This window comes from Carassius carassius, chromosome 4 (genome assembly GCF_963082965.1).
Source record: "Carassius carassius chromosome 4, fCarCar2.1, whole genome shotgun sequence".
In the NCBI taxonomy this organism is placed as follows: Eukaryota; Metazoa; Chordata; class Actinopteri; order Cypriniformes; family Cyprinidae; genus Carassius; species Carassius carassius.
Genome location: NC_081758.1, coordinates 2,495,214 through 2,517,862, shown reverse-complemented (window position 1 = coordinate 2,517,862; position 22,649 = coordinate 2,495,214). Strand labels below are relative to the sequence as shown.

General features: G+C 36.3%; 1 protein-coding gene across 6 annotated transcripts in view; it reads left to right on the top strand.

The window, feature by feature from the left end:
• The first annotated feature begins 19,009 nt into the window (after positions 1-19,009).
• LOC132132446 (smoothelin-like) overlaps positions 19,010-22,649 on the top strand; it is a 35,455-nt gene continuing 31,815 nt past the window's right edge. For all 6 annotated transcript variants that reach the window (XM_059544854.1, XM_059544845.1, XM_059544822.1 and 3 more), the window contains exons 1-3: positions 19,010-19,343; positions 20,347-20,401; positions 21,691-22,197. In XM_059544854.1, coding sequence (XP_059400837.1) covers positions 19,020-19,343; positions 20,347-20,401; positions 21,691-22,197 — 886 coding nt within the window. In that variant the 5' untranslated portion in view covers positions 19,010-19,019. The remainder of the gene's footprint in view (positions 19,344-20,346; positions 20,402-21,690; positions 22,198-22,649) is intronic.

Below are 22,649 nucleotides of genomic sequence, written 5' to 3'. Positions count from 1 at the left end.
TGTCATGTACTGGTGGATTTTTCTACTTATCTCTTCATATTCTGCAAGCATTTTATGTATGTTTGTGTTTGTTTCAGATTCAGTCCCCTTAACACCCCCTGAGTCAGATGCCACATGAGGTGGAGTCATGTAAGTGTCACCAGTGGTGGATGGATGTAACACATGTGCAAAGTGCGTGTTTATATCAACATCAGGTGTAGATACAGCAGCGCCAATCTGTTTGGCTGATTTTACAGTATCTTGTAATGTCAACAGTTCGCTCATCCCTTGGTCCTCAGCCTCAAGCAAATGTTCACTGGACATGTAATCGTCAATGTACTTGAAACAAACCTCACTATCCTCCAGATCCAGTTCACTTGTGTGGTGTCCAGGTACTGGCCCGATGCCCTTGGCAATGCGGAACAGTTCGTCAGCAGGTAAATTGATTAAATCTCTCTTTACGTCCCACACCAGCTGTTTCCTTGCACGACCCGCCATTATGTCGCTTTTTCAGTACTCCGGTTGTAGCCTCAACCTCAGGATGAAAAGACAGCCACCAGCAGATCACCTGGTACACGCCTTGTTGCCTCGTTGTCCGTGGATGTAGCAGCCGCCGGCCTCTAGCCCCAACGCTGCCTGGTCCCACGTCCTGGAAATCTTTGGATCCGCCTCCTAGCGTCACATGGAGTGGATCCCGGACGAGCCCCCAAGAATCTGTTGCAGGCCCCGCCTCCGGAGACCTAGCAGACAAATTACTGAAAATACAGGAAAGAAAGAAGAGAGTCGGGAATCGCGTCTGTTCTCTGCCAGCTCCTCTGTATCGTGTGTTTATTGACAACAAATCAATCTTCAACATCCACCAGTTTCTTAAACCACAAAAATAAACTCATATAATCTCTTTTCATTGTTTGTCTTTTTTCTCATTTAACCTGTTTGGACATATAACAATACTCTTTCCATACTTTCTCATGGGTCAACAGTCAAATCTAGCAAGTTATTACTTTGATTATTCACCTAAGTGCATATTTTAAGTCTGTTTCAACTCTTAAAACATTTGTGACATTTGTTTCACCGTTAGTTTGTCAAAAATCAACATTTCAAAGCATTAACAGCTATTTAGGCTGCCGTTACACACTTCTGCATGAGCTGGTCACGTGACCATCAAGCGCGCCAAGCGCGAGTTCAGAGTGAGCTTTGCACATAACATATAACATAAACAATTAACTTTTACACATAACTCAATGGAACATTTAGATCTGAGACACTGAATAAACATGTTAGACTCAAATATTGCATTACACAGGAATATTTACAGTAGTTTTACCTCAGTATGAACACTTTTAGGAATCACAGATGTAAGTTATCAAACTCTCACAACCAGCCCTCACTGTACATTGTAATTAAATGGATGTTACCCTATTTAGTCAAGTTTTCCCCGAACATTTGTACTATATACCTGAAAATACAGGAAAGAAAGAAGAGAGTCGGGAATCGCGTCTGTTCTCTGCCAGCTCCTCTGTATCGTGTGAGCGGAAGCTGCAGAGATAGCCCGAAAGCGCGATCCCGTGTCAAAATAAAAGTCTCTGTTTCAAGTGTCCGTGCAAAGTAAAAAAAAATAAAGTACTTCATGAATGTCCATATGAAAGGCATAGAAGGAAGATATTATTATTCACACAACCATATTGTGTACTCATTTTTCATGGGTACCACAGATACCAATACAGACCAATACAAAAAGCTAAAAAAAATATGTTGGTAATTACCAATACTGTTGTTAACAGCAGCAGTGGTACAAACCTTACATAGATTTGTTGTAATAAATTGGTTATTCGCTGTAGGCTGTATACTGAATATATTTAAATCTCTGGATCAAAAATTAAAACAAAGATAATAAAGACAAATAAAATCACAGAAATGTTCTGTATGAACACTTTGATCACATCTGATACATCACATCTGGTCTGATATTTATATTCAGAAAATTACTCGAGCTCATTCTGTTTCCTCCAGCTGCAGTTGTACGCTCACTGTGGCCAGACCCGACTAATCGAGCATGAGAATCCTTGTCGATGATTTTCATAGAGAACGTAGTTTAGTACTCACATGCTATGACAGCTGTTTTCTGTTCATGTGCTTCAGATGTGTGCACTCAGAATACCCTATATCAGAAGCTTAAGCTAATATGGTTTAAAACACATGATTTCACCGCGATAAACATAATTAGAACCAAAACTGATGTTTTTAGCATGTCTGTATGGGCTGAAATATGTGCCACTAGAAACTGAATTTGAATTGCTAAACTTGAATAATTGCATTGAATAACTGAATTTGAATAACATAATTTGAAAGTGTATTGTTTAATTTGAATCATTGCATTGAAAATCTGAATCTGAATTGTATAATTTGAAATTGTATTTATTCAAAAACAGAATCTGAATTGTGGTCGAATAAAATTTGTCCAACAAAATTTGATCCTCACTTAAAATTAAACTCTCTATATATCTTCACATTCACTTCTCACAATTCAGATTCAGTTCTCAAATTCAATTTCAAGTTACTGAGACAGACATCCGGGTAGTTGGAGGATGAAGGAAGAGCAATCCAGCCCAGATCGATAGATCGCGTTCATTGGCGCACAGGAGCCAATCAGAACCTACGTTTTGAAGCAAAGTACGTACCCACCATGAAACAAGGAAGAAGTGCTTGCCTTGCCGACTGACTTGACCACCATGGATCCGCCTGGGACAAATATGGTAATGACAATTTTTTTTTTCACGATCTAACGATCTTTAGTTTAATGGTGTAGCTGTTTTGTAGAAACGGGGGAAATTACATCTTTCTCGATGTGTTGCAAACACAGTAGCTATTATCCCACGTTTTTGTGGTTATGTACTAGCTCTGGTAACAACATCTTTGCTTGGCGTTTATTATTTCTAAGCATTTGCCTCTTCCTCCGGTGAAAATGTTGTTTGCCGCCAAGTAGACTGGTCATGTCTTCAGCGTGATTATTTACGATAACTACTCCTCGTGATTGTCATTGTCAGGGTACTGCTTACTAAGAGGGAGAGAGAGAGTAGTAAGCCTGTATGTCTCACTATGTTTTGACAAGGAGACAACTCAGAAGTAGTCAATTCAACATATTTGCTCACAGATGCAATACCTTCCCATGGTCCTGTTGGGCCCAGTGCCCAACATCAAACTTTAGTATATTTTTTTAGTCAATAAAAAAAGTCAATATATTGTCGCATTTTAGTTAGATCTATCCCTCCAAGCATCCGTCTCCCCACCAGTGGATTAATGCATTGACCAGTTAGATTTAATGCTTTTTAAATTGACTGAGCTGTTACCATAAAGGCTCACTGTGCTGTGTGATATACATTTATTTTCAACAGTACAAAGGTTTTTTTTTGGTTGTCAGTGTTCCCATATGATTATTATTGATCAGTTTGTCCTGACCATAGCAAAATTACTTTCTCTCAAAAGTCCACCTTTTAACTTAAACTTTTATATGTGGCTTCTGTGCTGAGTTTATTGTACACATTTTTACATTTTAATTTTACATTATATTTCATTCTTGTGTTTTGTCATTTCAGCAAAGCTGACTTCATTCCTTCAACTTCAAAACAAAAGTGAGCATTTCTAGGTTTGTACGCTTCTATATTCTCCTTCAAATGTAAATAACCTAAGACTCTTAAACTTTTGGGGCCAAGTACCTCATATCATGTCAAAGAATCCAGGGATCACCTGTAAGCGATGACCCTACAGAAGCAACAAAAAAGTAAATGGCAAAAATATGCAAATACTAACACACAAGAGAAAGAATAATTCACGTACATACACCACAGTTTCTGAGAAACAAGAGGCAGGTGAAAGAATTTAAAGCAATGTTTGAATGCAAAATAGACTGAGTTGAACAGATTACATTTATGTCTGTTTAATTGTTTTTATAACAACATACACATAAATCATAACTTGATTTTGAAAGATTTGTAAACCGATGCTCTACGGTTAACAATGATTTTTGATGATTCCTGCTTCTGATGTCTTCTGACCCCGTTCTGCATGATGTCAAGAAAGTCTTCCAGCATACTGTACTGTATATTACACCGGCAGAGAGGAAATAATTATTGTTATTATATTACATTACATTTTTATATTTTTCTTTACCACAGAAGCTCTGTCCCGAGACACTCTGGAGCTAGTTGAGACTGATGATTCCCCAATCTTCCACAATGGACTTCACATAGGATGAACTGTTTCCAGTTTCAGCAAAACAGCAAGAATTCATTGATGGATGACTGCACCTTAGAACTCTTCACTAACACTGCCTGCATCACCTGGGCCACAGAGAAAACAATGTTACTGCCTGTACATAGCACAATTAACCTTTAACCTTACAGCTGAATCAATGCAGTAACACTGTTAACTACTATTGACATTGTACCAAATGTTCAAACTGAATATACAGAGGAGAACTGGTCCCCAGTGTTTTTGATTAGTCTGGTTTCTCCAAAGGTTTTTTACTCCATTATCTACATCTTGCAGATTTTTCTTTATTAACCACTGTTGCCTATGGCTTGCTTGCTGTATGTATGAAGACTAAAGCATTTAGCACCAACTATTAAAATAGTGAGGGTGTTTTTGACCATATAGACACAACAGTATGTCTTTCTGTAAAGATTCTTTGAAATGTTATGTATTTCGAAAACTGTATAAATGGCTTACATTGATAGTGTGCATATTGCTTGAACATTTATATGTAAAAAAAAAAATCAGTAGAATTATTATAATGTCCTTTTTATGTACTGTTATATGTGTTAAACTCAATTACAATTGTAATTTCTGTCATCATAATTTAAATAGTGTGATAATTACTGTATGATAGTTTCTTAAATAATAGACAATCAGTAATTACAGTACATTAACTGCCTGTAAGCAAAACCATATATAACAACGTAATTAATTATTACACTTATTACGACCACTGGCATGGCACCAACATACCAAAACTCACTGGTTAAATCTTATGTGCCCTCCAGAAGTTTGCGCTTTGCAAGTGAACGACACCTCGTGGTGCCATCCCAAAGAAGTTCAAAATCACTCTCACTGACCTTTTCCTAGACTGTGCCCAGCTGGTGGAATGACCTCGTGATCTCTTATCACACCGGATCCATGGTGGTCAAGTCAGTCGGCAAGGCAAGCACTTCTTCCTTGTTTCATGGTGGGTACGTACTATGCTTCAAAACGTAGGTTCTGATTGGCTCCTGTGCGCCAATGAACGCGATCTATCGATCTGTGCTCGATTGCTCTTCCTTCATCCTCCAACTACCCGGATGTCTGTCTCAATAAGTTGAAATTGAATTTGAGAACTGAATCTGAATTGTGAGAAGTGAATGTGAAGATATATAGAGAGTTTATTTTTAAGTGAGGATCAAATTTTATTCGGCTACAATTCAGATTCAGTTTTTGAATAAATAAACTTTGAAATTATACAATTCAGATTCAGATTTTCAATGCAATGATTCAAATTAAACAATACACTTTCAAATTAGGTTATTCAAATTCAGTTATTCAATGCAATTATTCAAGTTTAGCAATTCAAATTCAGTTTCTGGTGGCACATATTTCAGCCCATATGTCTGAGCTGTAATGAGGCAGCTCTAGTCTGGAAAGGGGGCGGGGTGTAGCACCTCATTTGCATTTAAAGAGACAGACACGAGAAACAGCATGTTTTTGCTTCCAATCAAAATAGGCATTTTCAAAATGATATAATAAATGATCTGTGGAGTATTTTGATCTAAAACTTTACAGACACATTCTGGGGACACCAGAGACTTATATCACATAATGTAAAAAGGGGCACATTATGTCACCTTTAATAATTTTTACTCTTTGTAAGATTTACAGAGTTAGGCTGCTTTTGGTTGCTAGGTTTTGCCTCACCTCTCACATAAACGAATGATGTCTATGACCACTTCTCAGAATAATTGTAGATTACTCATTTAGTGTTGATAATATGGTTTTGTTTGATTAAACTAAGAAGAGTGTTCACAAAATATTTATTCAAAAATAATTATTATTATATTTTAACCCTCGAAATTCACTCCTTGGATCACCGCCCCACCCCCCACATTTCCAGCCCTGGTTAGTTTTCTCTATTTTCTTAAAAATGCTTGTGAAGGCCATGATCATTAAACCTAAAATGAAACCCTAAAATTATTGTTTAATGTCACCATAGATACTGCCCTTCCCTGCTTGTATGGTATTCAGTTTAATTGTGTAGGTCTTAAAGTCTTAAAAATTTGCATTAAAATCCTGCTTTTTTTAACCCTTTTATGGATTATGACGATATAAGATGATGTCAACAATGTGCTGCAAATTAATATAATGAAATAGGAGTATGCATTGTTAAATATAAATAGCTTGTGTATGTTAATATATTTCTTTAAATGTCTTCGTACTAATAAAATAATTCAAAATAATTCTTTTCCATAATTCAGACATGGAGTGTTATAGATATTTCAAAGTTGAGCTTGCATATCCCGAAATATAATTTGGCTTTTATCTCCAATCCCTTTGGCTAATGCACATAAAAAGTGGTGCGTCTTACTTCACCGACTCTTTGCTCAAGGTAATCTTTTTCATTCCCAAAGCTGATTTGTTCTCTGTTTCTGTAGCTTGATAAAACTGATCCGGACCGTGATCCGTGAGATTGAAGAAATGTAGGCGGCGCTGACCAGCAAACGCTTCACACAACACACATGAGGATAAAGAAAACCAGTGCTGGTGTGAAAAATCTGATGGGCTTTTATAGAAATGGTACAGCTCTATCTGACATGCAAAATTTGCAAATGCAAGACTGTGTAAAACACAATGGAAAGACTTCCATAAAAAGTTTTGCATTTGAACTTGTTTGCTTGTGTTTGCAGTCCTGATCTGACAGCTTCTTTAGACGTTTCAGGCTATAGATGACACTGAAGAACTCACTGGACTGGTAAGGTCATGTATAAAGACATAAGATGCTCTTGTGTTGTTCCTGTCAACATTCCTCGAGTGAGATTGTGCTCATAGTATTCTGCAGATGCTTGATAAGTGTTTCTGCCCCTGAATGGAATGTTCTCATATCACCAAAATCATGAAGAAAAAACAACAATAAAAACCAGACGCCCTGTAAGCTCTTTGTTACTGTAAAAGAAAAGGCTGCAGAGAAATCTGTTCCCATGAAGAAACAAACTCCTCTACATCTTGGATGAGTAAAGCTTCAGCAAATGTTCATTTTTGAGGGAACTATGCCTTTAAACATGGTTAATCAGTGCTGAGAGTAATACACTTTAATCCAAACCTGCAATTAAAAAACATTTATATTGAGGAGTTTGTATTTCCGAATAGTTTGAGTTCTCTGGAAGTATCCAGCGTTTTCTCTCAGTGGATTCCTGTGGGTTCAGATTCTGTGTGAGTTTAAATATCAGTCGTGTCAAGCTGAATACTGTTTCTGTGTCTTGCCCTCTGTTCGTCTGTCTTTCTTAGTTACAAAGCGCCAGTGAATATGAGGAGAGAAAATTGATTTGGAGAGATGAGGAGATAGGAGGTGAGATGCTATCTGAAGGTCTGTGTGTGTTCGTTCTCATTCACAGGAGCATTAGAGAAGGATCAGATCAGGACCAAATCCTCAAACAGCCGTGACCTGCAGGGGAGTAAACGTGGCTCGGTGGATGACTGGGGCTTGATGAGGAACGAGAAATCTGAAGACGCAGGACTGGAGATTGTTTTGGCCTGTTGCAAAGCTCAAGGATTCAGTGAGAGTGGCAATTAGAAAGTTTATACTGTTTTTTTCAAAGGATTTGGCCATCTGTTTATATAGAAAATGATATAAGGAATATAATATTGTATCATTGTGCAATTTTGATTGATGTTCATGGAGTGCCACACTTTTCTAGCTCTGATAAATTGATTAAATAATTTACTAAGTTTCTTGTACTTAAATACATTTTAAATATTTTTGCTGGCGTATAAACACACACACACACACACACACACACACACACACACACACACACACATATATATATATATATATATACTTGTCAAAGTTTGGAAACATTAGTTTTAAAATGTTATGTTTATTAAAAAACAGTCCTGACAAAAATACAAAAAGATGTTTTTAACATTGATAATAATAATAAACATTATTAATAACTGAGCACCAATAATTGAGCAGTAAATCATCATATTAGAATGATTTCTGAAGATCGTGTGACACTGAAGACTGTGTAATAATAATAATAATGCTGAAAATACAGCTGAGCATCACAGAAATAAATTAATATAGTGGAAGTAGTTTTCACGGCTAATTAAAGCAACATTTGATATTAAATGCAAAACATCCTGGCTATCTTCTATCAGCTGTGAGCAGCAGACACTCGGCTAAAATTAGTCTCTAATCCAATGTTCTTGTTGTACAATTAAGGCCCTGTTATGTTCAGCTTCTCACAGTTTTTAAAGGAAAATACTTTTGCTTTACTTAGTGAGCATGAGTTTAGAACTAACGAAGACATTTATGATGTTACAAATGAGTTCTATTTCAAATAAATGCACTTCTTTAGATCTTTCTGTTTGTCAGGTAATCCTGAAAAGCAGCACAACTGTTTTCAACACTGATAATAATCAGAAATGTTTCTTGAGCAGTAAATCATCATTTTATTCTGATTTCTGAAGATCATGTGACACTGAAGACTGGAGTAATGATGCTGAAAATACAGCTTTGGGTGCACTGTCCCTTTAAGCTAAACAATGCCTTTAAAGGTCCCATGACATGGATTATTTCCTTTTCTTTAAATGCTTTTTAATGTTTCCTTAGATGTACTTATATTGTTAGTAGGATTTTTACATTTAAAATGTAGAAATAAAAAGCATTTTTATATCCTGATTGCTCTGTTTGAAGGGGCGTGTCTGCTGTGAGACTCCGAGTAAACGACAACTGTTGTGATTGGCTGACATCTTTGCATTCGAAATGCGTATTACATGTGGAACCCCTCTCAAATATATATATATGGAAGTGGAAGTGTTGATTATGTAATTATTTTTTTAGATCTTTTCCCATCACATGAAAGGCTGCAGTGATGAGCATTGAGTAGACAGATTCTGTTTATCGCGTGAATGCAGTGATCTCGTCATTATTGCAACACATTTTCTATCACAAAATGCTTTCACTACAACTAACAGCAAACACATGAATACACCACATGAATACAGTAAGAGCTTTGTTGTGCAGCATAACAGCATCATTCATTGTAACGGCAGTTTAGGCAAGAGTGCAGATATAATCGGGATGTGTGACAGCTCCGAGAAAAAAAAGGGAGCGTTCTTTGATCGCTCTCTGTAGTTAAATCACAATTTAAATAACAGATTTGTTTCATGCTACTAAGAGAAACAACGTGAAGTTGATCGTTTAGTCACTGGCTTGATTCACTGATGCATAAACAGTATTAAACGATTTAGAAAGAAAGTCTGTGTGAACTTGAATGATTAACTACACATCAGAAATCACTGATCACAGATCAGGCATTAATGAACACTGTTACTCACTGTTTGTGGCGGTGCTGTCGAATCCATATCATAAAAGTCTGTTTGTAACTCCTGTGCTGACATTGCGACTGAATTATATGTAAATTTTTGGACGGGCAAAGCAGAGAAAGGGAAGGTAACATTTCTCCTTATAACGTCACAAGGAGGAGATTCAAGATCAGCCCGGTTGAGCTTCCATTTTCTCAAAGGCAGAGAAAGATAGCAAAATCTCGATTTACACCGATTAAAATTTCTTGAAACTTGGGGACCATATACAGGCTCTGGGAACTCATATTAATGTTAAAAAACCTCAGAAAGTGAAATTTTCATGTCATAGGACCTTTAAGAAAACTACAGTGTTTGAACTGTAACTTTGATTATACATTTAGGATTTGAATTCTTAAACTGAAAAAAAAAATATATATATATATATAAATATATATATATACACAGGTATATATATTCTCATTGGCAGTAAATTCATGTTGAACAGAGTCTATATTGTGCCACAAGTGACAGATAAAATGTGTTGAAATAAGCAGGGCTGAATGGAAGAATGGCCTTGACATTTACATCTGCTTTGTATACAGTATTTAGCTTGTGTCCAGAGTAAGACTGTTTTCCTGTGTGCAGCAGCAGAACTCTTGCCTTTAAATGTTTTCCTTCGACGACGTGAGGTCTGTGCATGTGTGCTTTCATCTATTGTTTGCTTCCTTTTTTTGTTGTGCCTCAGTTTGACATCTTTTCCTGTGTACGAAGATTGAGAATCATGGGACTCCAGTGTGGAAGCTCTTTTTTACTCTGAAGCTTACAACTTTGCTACAGTACATGAACTTTGCTGTTATTATTTTATGTAGACTGTATGAAGCTCTGAATATGAACATAAACGGATTAGTGCTAGATTTCCTAAATGCATATTATTATTTCAACAGTTTTAGTTTGTTTTTATGATTCATAAAGACGAGCAGGTTTCAGGTTCAAAGTTCCAGACCGAGGCTCCACTGCACCGGTTTATCTGTTGATCTGCAATATAAAGAGAGGCGAGAGCAGTGCGTCGAGCAGGAAGGGTGCGAGGAAGAGAGTGGGCGTGGTCAGTGAGAAGGGGCGTGGTCAGTGTGACTGTGTAGGCAGCCTGAGCTCCGTGACTGAGTTCTGTGCTTTGTGCTGTACACACGTGTGGATTGAGAGGAACTCCACAAGAAGGTAAATGACTTTCATAAAGAGTTTTAACATGTTGTCTTTGTAAATATGTGCTAATGTTACACTGATTAAAATAGTAACCTTAAAATGGGAACGTCTACACAAACTGGTTTCATTAAAAAAATACATTAAAAAAATTAAGCATTTCTGAATCAATCTAATTACATTAATTCATAGCAACAAAACTAATTTGTGTGGGTTTTGTGTGTGTGTGTGTGTATATATATATATATATATATATATATATATATATATACAGTCGTGGCCAAAAGTTTGAGAATTACATAAATATTGGAAATTGGAAAAGTTGTTGCTTAAGTTTTTATATTAGCAATTTGCATATACTCCAGAATGTTATGAAGAGTGATCAGATGAATTGCATAGTCCTTCTTTGCAATGAAAATGAACTTAATCCCAAAAAAACCTTTCCACTGCATTTCATTGCTGTCATTAAAGGACCTGCTGAGATCATTTCAGTAATCGTCTTGTTAACTCAGGTGAGAATGTTGACGAGCACAAGGCTGGAGATCATTATGTCAGGCTGATTGGGTTAGAATGGCAGACTTGACATGTTAAAAGGAGGGTGATGCTTGAAATCATTGTTCTTCCATTGTTAACCATGGTGACCTGCAAAGAAACGTTGCAAGATTGCGTTGCATAAAAATGGCTTCACAGGCAAGGACATTGTGGCTACTAAGATTGCACCTAAATCAACAATTTATAGGATCATCAAGAACTTCAAGGAAAGAGGTTAAATTGTAAAGAAGGCTTCAGGGTCAAGAAGGGCAGCAAAGAAGCCACTTTTCTCCAAAAAAAACATCAGGGACAGATTGATCTTCTGCAGAAAGTATAGTGAATGGACTGCTGAGGACTGGGGCAAAGTCATATTCTCAGATGAAGCCCCTTTCCGATTGTTTGGGGCATCTGGAAAAAGGCTTGTCCGGAGAAGAAAAGGTGAGCGCTACCATCAGTCCTGTGTCATGTCAACAGTAACGCATCCTGACACCATTCATGTGTGGGGTTGCTTCTCATCCAAGGGAGTGGGCTCACTCACAATTCTGCCCAAAAACACAGCCATGAATAAAGAATGGTACCAAAACACCCTCCAACAGCAACTTCCTCCAACAATCCAACAACAGTTTGGTGAAGAACAATGCATTTTCCAGCACGATGGAGCACCGTGCCATAAGGCAAAAGTGATAACTAAGTGGCTCGGGGACCAGAATGTTGAAATTTTGGGTCCATGGCCTGGAAACTCCCCAGATCTTAATCCCATTGAGAACTTGTTGTCAATCCTTAAGAGGCGGGTGGACAAACAAAAACCCACTAATTCTGACAAACTCCAAGAAGTGATTATGAAAGAATGGGTTGCTATCAGTCAGGATTTGGCCCAGAAGTTGATTGAGAGCATGCCCAGTCGAATTGCAGAGGTCCTGAAAAAGAAGAGCCAACACTGCAAATACTGACTCTTTGCATAAATGTCATGTAATTGTCGATAAAAGCCTTTGAAACGTATGAAGTGCTTGTAATTATATTTCAGTACATCACAGAAACAACTGAAACAAAGATATAAAAGCAGTTTAGCAGCAAACTTTTTGAAAACTAATATTTATGTAATTCTCAAAACTTTTGGCCACGACTGTACATATAGATTTATATACTTTTTTTGTTTATGAAAGAAAATGGATTTGGTAAAGGTAAAAAAATATATAGTGAAATATTTTCATAATTTAAAATAATGTTAAAATAATATAATATTCATTCTTTATAATTTATTGCTGTGATCATATACTGTATGTGTGTGTGTATATATATATATATATATATATATATATATATATATATATATATATATATATATAATTTTTTTTTTTAACATGTAATTTATTCCTGTGATGCACAGCTGTATTTTCAGCATCATTCCTCCAGTCTTCAGTGTCGCATGATCTTCAGAGATTAGTTGTGCTGCTTCATATTTTTGTGGAAACTCTGATTAATTTGATCTTTTGAAACGTTACAAATGTTTTTACTGTGAATTTAATTCATCTTTACTGAATAAAAGGATTGATTTCTTAAAAAAAAAAAAAGTTACTAACTCTAAACTTTTCGAGTTTATTTGCGTGTACATGTAATAAAAAAAAGTAGAAAACTAAATCTCATATTACTAGTGTTCAAAATCGATTAAAAACTTAAAATGAAATTTCCCCTTGAATTGTTTGAGACAAAGGATAATTGACCTGTAGATTGCTAGTAAAGCTGACAGCCTTTTTTGTATATTTTGTGCATATGGTGTATGGTCTCTTTATCTCGCATTTTATAATGAGCGCACGTGTGTGTGTGTGTGTGTGAGAGAGCTGTGATGCTGTGCTGTGATGTGTGTGTGTGTGTGTTTGTGTTGGAGCCAAAATGACAGGCCCTGCTACTGTATTTCACTCATGGTGAGTTAAGCGTGTGTGGTTCACCAGACTTATCCAGACGCTCATGGAAAATGACACTGACTGCTTCACACACACTAGATCTTACGAGCTTTGTGCACTCAGCTACCTCAAAATTGGGCAATTCAGAAGACGTACAGTTTTATGTGGTATTTATGTGGGTAAATATGTTTTTCACACAAGTTCAGGAGAGTGCATTTGGCCTACACTTTACTGTGGTCACCATCTGAAACTCTTGCAGCACGATAGCCTGATTAAACCTGTCACAAAGGGCTAGATCCACCACATACACACACATTCACCCAAAAATAAGATTTTACTCTTTATAACCACATGCAATATGACTGACTTGTCATCTGTAGAGAGAAGCTACTCTTTCCATGTAATAAAAGTGAATGGGGACTGGGGCTTTTAAGCTCCTAATGGACAATAATCAAATCGGTTTAAAGCCATGCCATTGTTTTTTTAAGGAATAGGCAAAATTTTAAGCATGAATGCGGTTGCTCCAGTTCACAGGATCTTTATTTTTGGGTGAAATGTCTCTTTGACAGCAACCTTGGTCTGAACTTCAGAAAAAGCTACTTCTCATGTGTTTCTTTGGCAGCCGGCTTATAATTATAGTGTGGAAATATGAATGTGACTGCTGCTGAGCAGTTTCTGTGTTTTTTTTGTGCTTTATATCTGTCTTTTACAGAGAGAAAATCAATGCTTTGCTGTTATTTGCAACTAAAATCTTGCAGGTTTGCTGTGGGAGAAAAGCGATTTACATGCTAGGTTAAAATCTTTCTCTCAGTCTGGCTTCCAAGACTTCAGCTGGTCTGAAACACAGTCACGTGACCTCGTGTAATGCCGATTATATCCGCTTGTGTTGGGCTGCTGGTTAACAGCCGTTTGGTGTTTATTGTACCATATAACTCTAAATCCTTTTACAGCAGCTAGACAAACTCCATTAAGCCAAAAAGACTTAAAGTCCATAGCATTAAGCAAACACTTAACGTCTTAATGGACTCAGCTTCCTTTACAGCTACAAACTAAAAAACTGAAGAGTTTAATCTGGGTTACTTGTTTGAGAGATTGTTTTGTATTTTATATCGTCATTATATTCTGTATTTCTGCACTTGAATGAGCATCAGATAATTAAAATGAAAAAGATCTGAAATACTTTTTTTTCTAAACAAATGTTGATGTGAAAATGCTGTGCATATCATTTCTGTGATATTTTTAAACAAGTATAAATAAAAAAGCTGCTTATAGTTTTTAATGTGACATTTCTGTCTTTTTCTTGTATTTTCAGGCTGTAGTTTCGAGTTAACATCTCTTCTTTCTCAGCTTTGCTAATTTATAACACAATTCTGACTTTATTTTTCTCAATTGAGAAAGATGGGAAAGGATGCTGTACAAGTTTCAAATTCTCAAGACATCCTCATCCTGCAAGTTTCATAGTGATTGATCATGTAAGATGATGCATATTTTGTCTATTGACCAACCAATCAGATGTTGTGCTTAATAGAGTCCCAATTCAATCTATAAGTGGTTCTAATGGTTTAATTTCTATTGAACTGGAGCTGAACTTTGTGAACTGTGAACTCTAGCCAGTATGATTTTGTCATTGAATATGGCTTCGTCTTACATATGTATCTACACATTCTTGAATCAAGATACATTAACTTGGGGTAAGAAAAATAAGCTTGTTGTCCCTTTGAATTGAGATTACTTTACGTTTCTTACCCAATTGCCAGAACCACCGAGAAGGCAAGTCACTAGAGATTGTAAAACTCATTGATGTCCATCCTGCAGACTTTCATCCCCCCAACAGGTCAACCCCTATATTTAGACACAAAGTCTGTTGAAGTAAAACTCCTTTCCTGTGACCCTGACATTTGTGGTGTTAGTGGTCCTTACTCAGCTGCTCAACACAGTAATTTTGGCCAGGGTGAGAGCAGGGCCAAGCAAAGACAGCCCTAATGAGTGCAGAAACGAGACATTTTGGGAAGCCACTGTTTGTTATTCAGATGGAGACAAAGGAAGTTTGGGGCTGGAACAGGACGAGGAAGAGCAGTTATACACAGTTGTTGTGGAGGATGAGGGAAGGACATGCTTTTTGTCATGCATGCACTTGAAGTTTGGGTCAGTTTTTAAGTTTGGTGCTTTTAACATAGTGGGTTGAAATGGTTGATCTCAATAATAAAATGGTAAAGGAAAAGGCCACGCATATTATTTACAGTATTTCTCAAAACGCAAAAGATGTTTGAGCTAAATTGTCAAAATTATGAGATTAAATGTCTTATGACAGTCAAAATTATGAAAAGTCAAAACTGAAATAGTAGTAATTAGGACAGGATAATTATGAGATACTAAGACATAATTATGATATATGAAAGGGATTATTATTAAGTCAAAATGATTAGATATGATGTTTATGAGATAAATGGTCAAAATTGAGATAAAACATCTTGATTATCACAGTCGAAATTATGAAAAGTTGAAATTGAGTTGGTCATAATTAAGACAGTAAAATTATGAGATACTATGTCATAATTATGAGATATGAAAGTGATTATTATGACTGTCAAAATAATATATGATGTTTGAGATAAATGGTCCAAATTATGAGATAAAATGTCTTGATTATGACAGTCAAAATTGAGATGGTCATAATAAGGACAGTAAAATTATGAGATACTATGTCATAATTATGAGAGATGAAATTGATTATTGACAGCCAAAATAATGCGATATGATGTTTGAGATGAACTGTCCAAACTATGAGATAAAACATCTTGATTATGACAGTCGAAATTATGAAAAGTCGAAATTGAGGGTCATAATTAGGACGGTAAAATTATGAAATACTAGGTCCTAATTATGAGATATGAAAGTGATAATTATTACAAAGTCAAAATGATGAGATACTAAGGCATAATTAGGACATAAAAAGTCAACATTATTAGGTACTGTCATAACTTATCTTTCTTTGTACATTGTCATTTTGACTTTTATCATAATTAAGTCAATTGTGGCTTACACTGAATCTGCACCAATCGTGACAGAAGTGTGTTTACACTGGACACGACAAAGTGACCGCTGCAACTCATTCGAACTTTGTGTCAGTACGTCATAAACAGAACAAGGCAACAGTTTACTGTCAGGGATTTGTCGTGTCCATCGCGCTGTATCCAGTGTAGACCGCATCACTGATTATGGGTTCTGTAGTATTTTGGTGTAAATAAGGTGTTAGTATCTCATAATTTTGACTCTCATAATTATCACTTTTTATCTCAGTTTTGACTTATCTCATTATTATGACTTAGTATCTCAAAATATTGTCTTATTCATAAACATCACTTTCATATCTCATAATTATGACTTAGTATCTCATAATTTCATAATTATCGTTCGAAAATGATAATGATAATGACAAGTCAAAATTGAGTCATTATTATGAATCAGTTTCTATACTAAGTCATAAAAAGAGAGTCAAGATTATGATATACTAAACATAATGATGAGATAAAAGACAAAATTATGAGACAAAGTCCTGATTGACATTGAGTTGAAATTATGAAATACTAGGTCTTTAAATGTTGACTTTGTCATAATTATGACTTGGTGTTGTAATCATGATTATGATTATTAATTTTTTTCTAATGTAGTGAAAGTGGGCTTCCATGCAAATCCCAATCTATTTGGGCATATTCAAATTACGTGAAAATATAAATGAAAATCTTAATATATAGTTAATGTGATAATATAAACACTGAGTCATTTGTGCTTTTGTGTCATTTCTGCAGAGTAAATTTAATTTTTAGGTAAGCTATTCTATTCTATCAACAAAAGATGCAAGAATCTGTTTATCCAAAGAGATCTGATTTAGGGAGTGTTGTTGGGTTTGACACTATTTTATAGCCTTTCTTTGTGCTGAAGGAGAAGAATGCGTCTGGGGTTTGGATCTCTGAACTTCATCATTTGTGGTACACAAAGCAGACAAGATGGGAATAAAAGCCAAAACCCCCGAGACCTCACAATAGCAGGTCTTAGATGCATCATTTTTGTTTACATAGTCTTCATTTAGTGAAGAGAGTAATTTAAGGGAGTTTCGGATTGCTAATAACAATGGTTTTTCTATGCTGTAGACATCAGTCTGTCCAGTCTCGATCTAGTTTTAAAATATTAAATGTAACCTCTGACATTCTCAGCAGCATCTTGCCATCAAAAAAAGGATCTTTTAATTCTATTAACTCTTTAATATGACGCATTCTTGAAACTGTAAGCAATGAAAAGAATGCAGCGTACGCTTAGACGAAGCAGCTCAAAAGCACAGTCTGCTCTGCTCCTTCAGAAATCTGAGAATGGTGGAAACAGAAAGATACTTCCTGACCAGATGTGAAAAGTATCAGGATGTCGACAAGACTGAAGTAACTCAGAAACGCTGTTATCTTTAAAAGAGCATTGGCTCTCTCTCATTAGACTGATGCGTGAATGTGAATCACTCAAGTATTGTCAGGGAACTGGGCTTTTTTTTTGTCCCGTCTTGCAATTTGCTTTTCCACACTACAAAAAATGCCTCAAGCGTCAGGTGTGACTTTGGAAGCTTTCCATAACAGCTGCACGGTTTTAACAGGCTTAATGAAAGAAAAAAAATAAATGCATCAGTTACAAGAATCTTCAAATTTGAGCTTCTGCATGCACAGTTGTAAAATATCCTCCCAAACAGCGTTTGCTCTGAGTGTGCGTGCATGCAGGAAATGTGAAGGGAAATGTCCTATCTCCACCCAGCATGCACCGCTCATTACAATAACCATCTGAAAATCCTTTGGCTTAGTTCTGTTCGTTTTGTCTGTGCCCTGCTGCATACATGAGCTTTTTTATGTAGTTAACCTAGTATTTCTCCATGCATGCTAGTCCTAAAAGTCTCCTGAAAGACATTCAGTATACTGTATTCATTCAGTATGCATTAAAAAGTTAATTTGGTTGAGTTTGAGCTAAGCTGCAAAACAGTGTATTCCTGATCGTCTCATATTTTATTTAATGCTAACAAGATCAGTATACACTGTGTCTGAAGTATCATACTTGTATTAAATAATGAAAGTGTTAAAGGTAATATTACATATATTTGTTATATGTCTTTAAGATTTTTAATGTTCTTCTGCTCACCAAGGCGTCATTTATATGATCACAAATACAGTAAAAACAGTAATATTGTGAAATATTATTAAAATTTAAAATACCTGTTTTCTGTATGAATATATATTAAAATGTAATTTATTTTGGTGATGCTCAGCTGTATTTTCAGCATCATTACTCCAGTCTTCAGTATCACATGATCTTCAGAAATCATTCTAATATACTGATTTACTGCTCAAGGAACACGGAAAACAGGTGTGCTGCTTCATATTATGTGAAAACCTTAATACATTTTGTATTTAAGGATTTTTTAATGATTATAAAGTTCAAAACAACAGCACTTCTTTCAAACCGAAATCTTTGGAACATTATAAATGTCACTTTTCAGTTCAATGCATCATTGCTTAATAACAAATAATAATAAAGAAAACCTTACAGACATTAGTGTACATTGTGAATGCGAACCCTTTAGGTTCACTTCCACTAGTCCAGGCCTTATAATCAATAGTATGAATGGAAAGTGTGCCGAGACTGAGATCTGGTCATAGCTGAAGTGGACTGATATTAGACATTTATGTCAGGAATGGTGTGGTGTTATGTTTTTTTTTCTCTCATTTTGGTTTTGGATTTGTGGAAACACCCTGATTCTCACCTCGAAGCTCCTGTTCCAATGCACTTACAGTTCTGTGTTTGTCTCTTGTAGCTTCGAGCCCTGACATGGTTTTAGTTCTTGATCCTTTGGTCAGAGAGAAAGTCTCTTGTCCTCTGACCCAGCGGATCCAAAGCGATCATGGCTCGCCCTCCTCAGAAGTCATTCCTTCGTACCACGAGCGTTCAGACTCGACTGACAGCAGCTCCCATCAGAGAAAGAGGCTGAACCGTAGCCACGAATCCCATCTGACGGAGCAGAGCTCAGAGGAAGTGAGGGCAGGTGTGAGTTCACTGAAGACACTTGACAATGGCCTGGAGACCAGCGCAGGTTCACAAGCATGCACACTGAATGAGACGAGTCACAGAGCTGAAGACGTCCCGGGACAGAAGGTGAGGAGCAGTGAAAGGTGTCTCATGGGAACACTTGCTCTGTTTGTTCCACCAGGAGGTACTATTTGTCTCTGTTTGAGACTGTGAATGCATCCTTTCCTCCGTGCCATAACAAAGTTCAGATTAATGAGAGAATCATCGGTGGTGTTTGGCTAAGAATCACTATTAACGTTGCTCATATTTAAAGTTAGTGGGGTTTTTCATTCATGGGAAACAGACACCATACCTCAGATCCTGTGGCTGGTTGAAGAGTCTGTGCTTTCACAATTCTTGTAAAATTGTCAATAAATCCTATAGACTTACATTGACATGAGCCAGAATTTAGATTCTGTATTAAACCACTCTGAACAACAAACCAAATCCTACAGTTTAATGTAAATACATTACTATTCAAAAGTTTGGGGTTGTCAAGACTCAAGTTTTTGAAAGAAGTCTCTTCTGCTCAGCAAGGCTGCATGTATTTGATCAAAAACACTGTTAAAACGGTAATATTGTGAAATATTATTTCAATTCAAAATAAAGGTTTTCTATTTTGATATATATTTTAAAATGTAATTTATTTCTGTGATGCGCAGCTGTATTTTCAGCATCATTACTCCAGTCTTCAGTGTCACATGATCTTCAGAAATCATGTGCAGCTCATGAAACATTTCTGATTATTAACAATGTTGAAAACAAATTTTGTAGAAGCCTAGAATTCAGGATTATGAAATTTTTAAAAGTTGTGCTGCTTAATATTTCTGTGTAAACTGTACTACTTTTAAAAATATTTATTTTACATTATAAACGTCTTGACTCTTACTTTCGATCAATTTGATGCATCCTTGCTGAATAGAAGTATTTCATTAAAAATATCGTTTGAATGTTAGTGTAACTCTATAAAAAAACTCTATAAAGCATCTCTTTCAAATGTTTGCTGCTGTAAACAGACATTGCTGCTGCTGTAATCTGTTTTATGGCATGCTGCGAGAAGTTGAGTTTGAATTATTATTTTCTTTCGTAGATCACATCAGCTAGAGACGCTCTCCTGACCTCTCTTACTAATGGCAAGGAGACAGGTGAGCAGTTTCTAATATCACATTAAAATACATGTTGATTAATAAAAGATCAGCTTTTGAAATGCGTAGTTAGTATTATTTTTGATGATATTTCCTCCATTCCAATCTGACTTGTTGCATACCTGGCGATATTGATGGCCAGCAGGAAGTATGTGCGAGCTGATGTCCTCCTGCTTTTGTTTAGAGTACGGAGATGTCATCCCTTCACAGTCAGCAGGCCGTATCCCAAGATCCTCACTCTTTCTTATGACCTAATAGGGCCAATACCACAATCACAAGCGTTTAGGCCCGGGCCGGTGTAATGTTTTAATCAGTCTTTCCTGTCTCCTCCAAAACATCCTACACGAGCCCTAGGACTGAAAAATCCTAAATGAGATGGAATTAATAACCTTAGAATCACAACTGTTTATTCTAGACACAATGAAGTTAGATGGAGAGCAAGACTAAGGGATAGTTAATATTCTGTCATGAACGTCAAACACCATATTTGAAATAATGTTTATATCTGAATAAATATCTAAATTAAATCTGTTCATCATGTTAGAGTCTCTTCTGAAGATTCATATGGATTACTATTATGAAGTCTTTATGAACGTCAAGTTTTGGTGGAATGGATTTCAATGAAATTCGATTGTGTGTTTTGGAGATGAATGGGTTTATGGGTTTGCAACGACATGAGGTTGAGCAAATGATGACAGAATATTCATTTTTGGGTGAACTGTCTCTTTAAATCTCTTGCTTTCCTGCTTTAACCTTGAAGAAAGCTCCAGTACTCTCACATACATCTCCTCTAGAGGTTCAGAAGCGTTGAGATTTGTTAAGACACCAAAGTCTACAATAAATTAATAATTAGCATTTTTCATCAATTTCATCCGAGACAACATGATCTGAGCTGTGCTGTCCACAATAATCTGATAGCTTATACTGTCAAAACATGCTTAATCTTTATTATAATTTTTAATGTAAACTTTATTTTAGGGACTGATTGTCACTGTAAACTAGTTGATTATTAGCGTGCATATTACTAGCAATTTGGCTGTTTATTAGTACTTATAAAGCACATTTAATGTCTTATTCTGCATGATCATATTTTAGATCCCTTAATTCACACCATACCTTAACTTGACTACCTTACTAACTATTAATAAGCAGCTAATTAGGAGTTTATTGAGGCATAAGTCTCAGCTAAGTTAAGAGTGAGAACAGGTCCCCAAATCTAAAGTATGACCTAATGTTTTTTTTTTTTTTTCAGATTTGATTCAAATGAATAATGAATTTTTTGTTTTCAGATTTTAAAAACAAAGCCTCATTCTCTGGGCCCATCATTCGTGTGAACTCTGTTCGTGACAGGATGCGCAAGTTCACCGAACCTGTTACGAACGCACCTAAAACCAGCCGCGGTTCGTCTCATTCCACAAACACAGCGTCTGCAGAGAGGTCCTCGTCCTGTTCTTCCTCCATCCCAAAGAAAGAGAGGAATGTCACTGAGAACATGTTGGCCCAGCCCAGGCTTTTCTCCAGCCAATCACACGCCGCAGTGGGCGGCTCACACGGCTGCACTAAAAATGTCAGGCATGCGTGTAACGGTTCAGAAGAAGTGCAGACTCCTGAGGTAGAAGCATCTTCAGGGACCCACGACATCCGAGGTGAACCCGAGTCCAACATGAAGACCTTCCTCAGCATTGAGATCAGAGATGGACGAAACCCAACTTCACGTTCTTCACTGTCATCATCGCCCTCAGCAGCCATAAACATGAGCCCTCGAATCATCACATCTACTGCTCCACAGAGAAGAGGTAAGCAAATGAATCTACTGATTCATAAATCAAACATGAATTTTATACCCAATTATGCATTCCAGAACAATAGTGGGTGAATTGATGGATTTGCATGATTTACATTTATAATTTTGGATACATTGAATGCAATGCATATTGCTTTGGAAAGAAGCCTCTATCAAATGCATAAATATGTAAATGTACATATAATTAAAAATATATATATATTCTGCTGTTCAATTTCTATTCTACTGTTTATTCAGCAAGCATGCATTAAATTGGTCAAAAAAAAATCACAGTTTCCAGAAAAATATGAAGCGGCACAACTGTTTTCAACATTGATAATAATCAGAAATGTTTGAGCAGTAAATCATCGTATTAGAATGATTTCTGAAGATCATGTGACACTGAAGACTGGAGTGGAGTTTCCGTGGGTCCTTAAAAAGTCTTAAATCAAGTTGTATCAAATT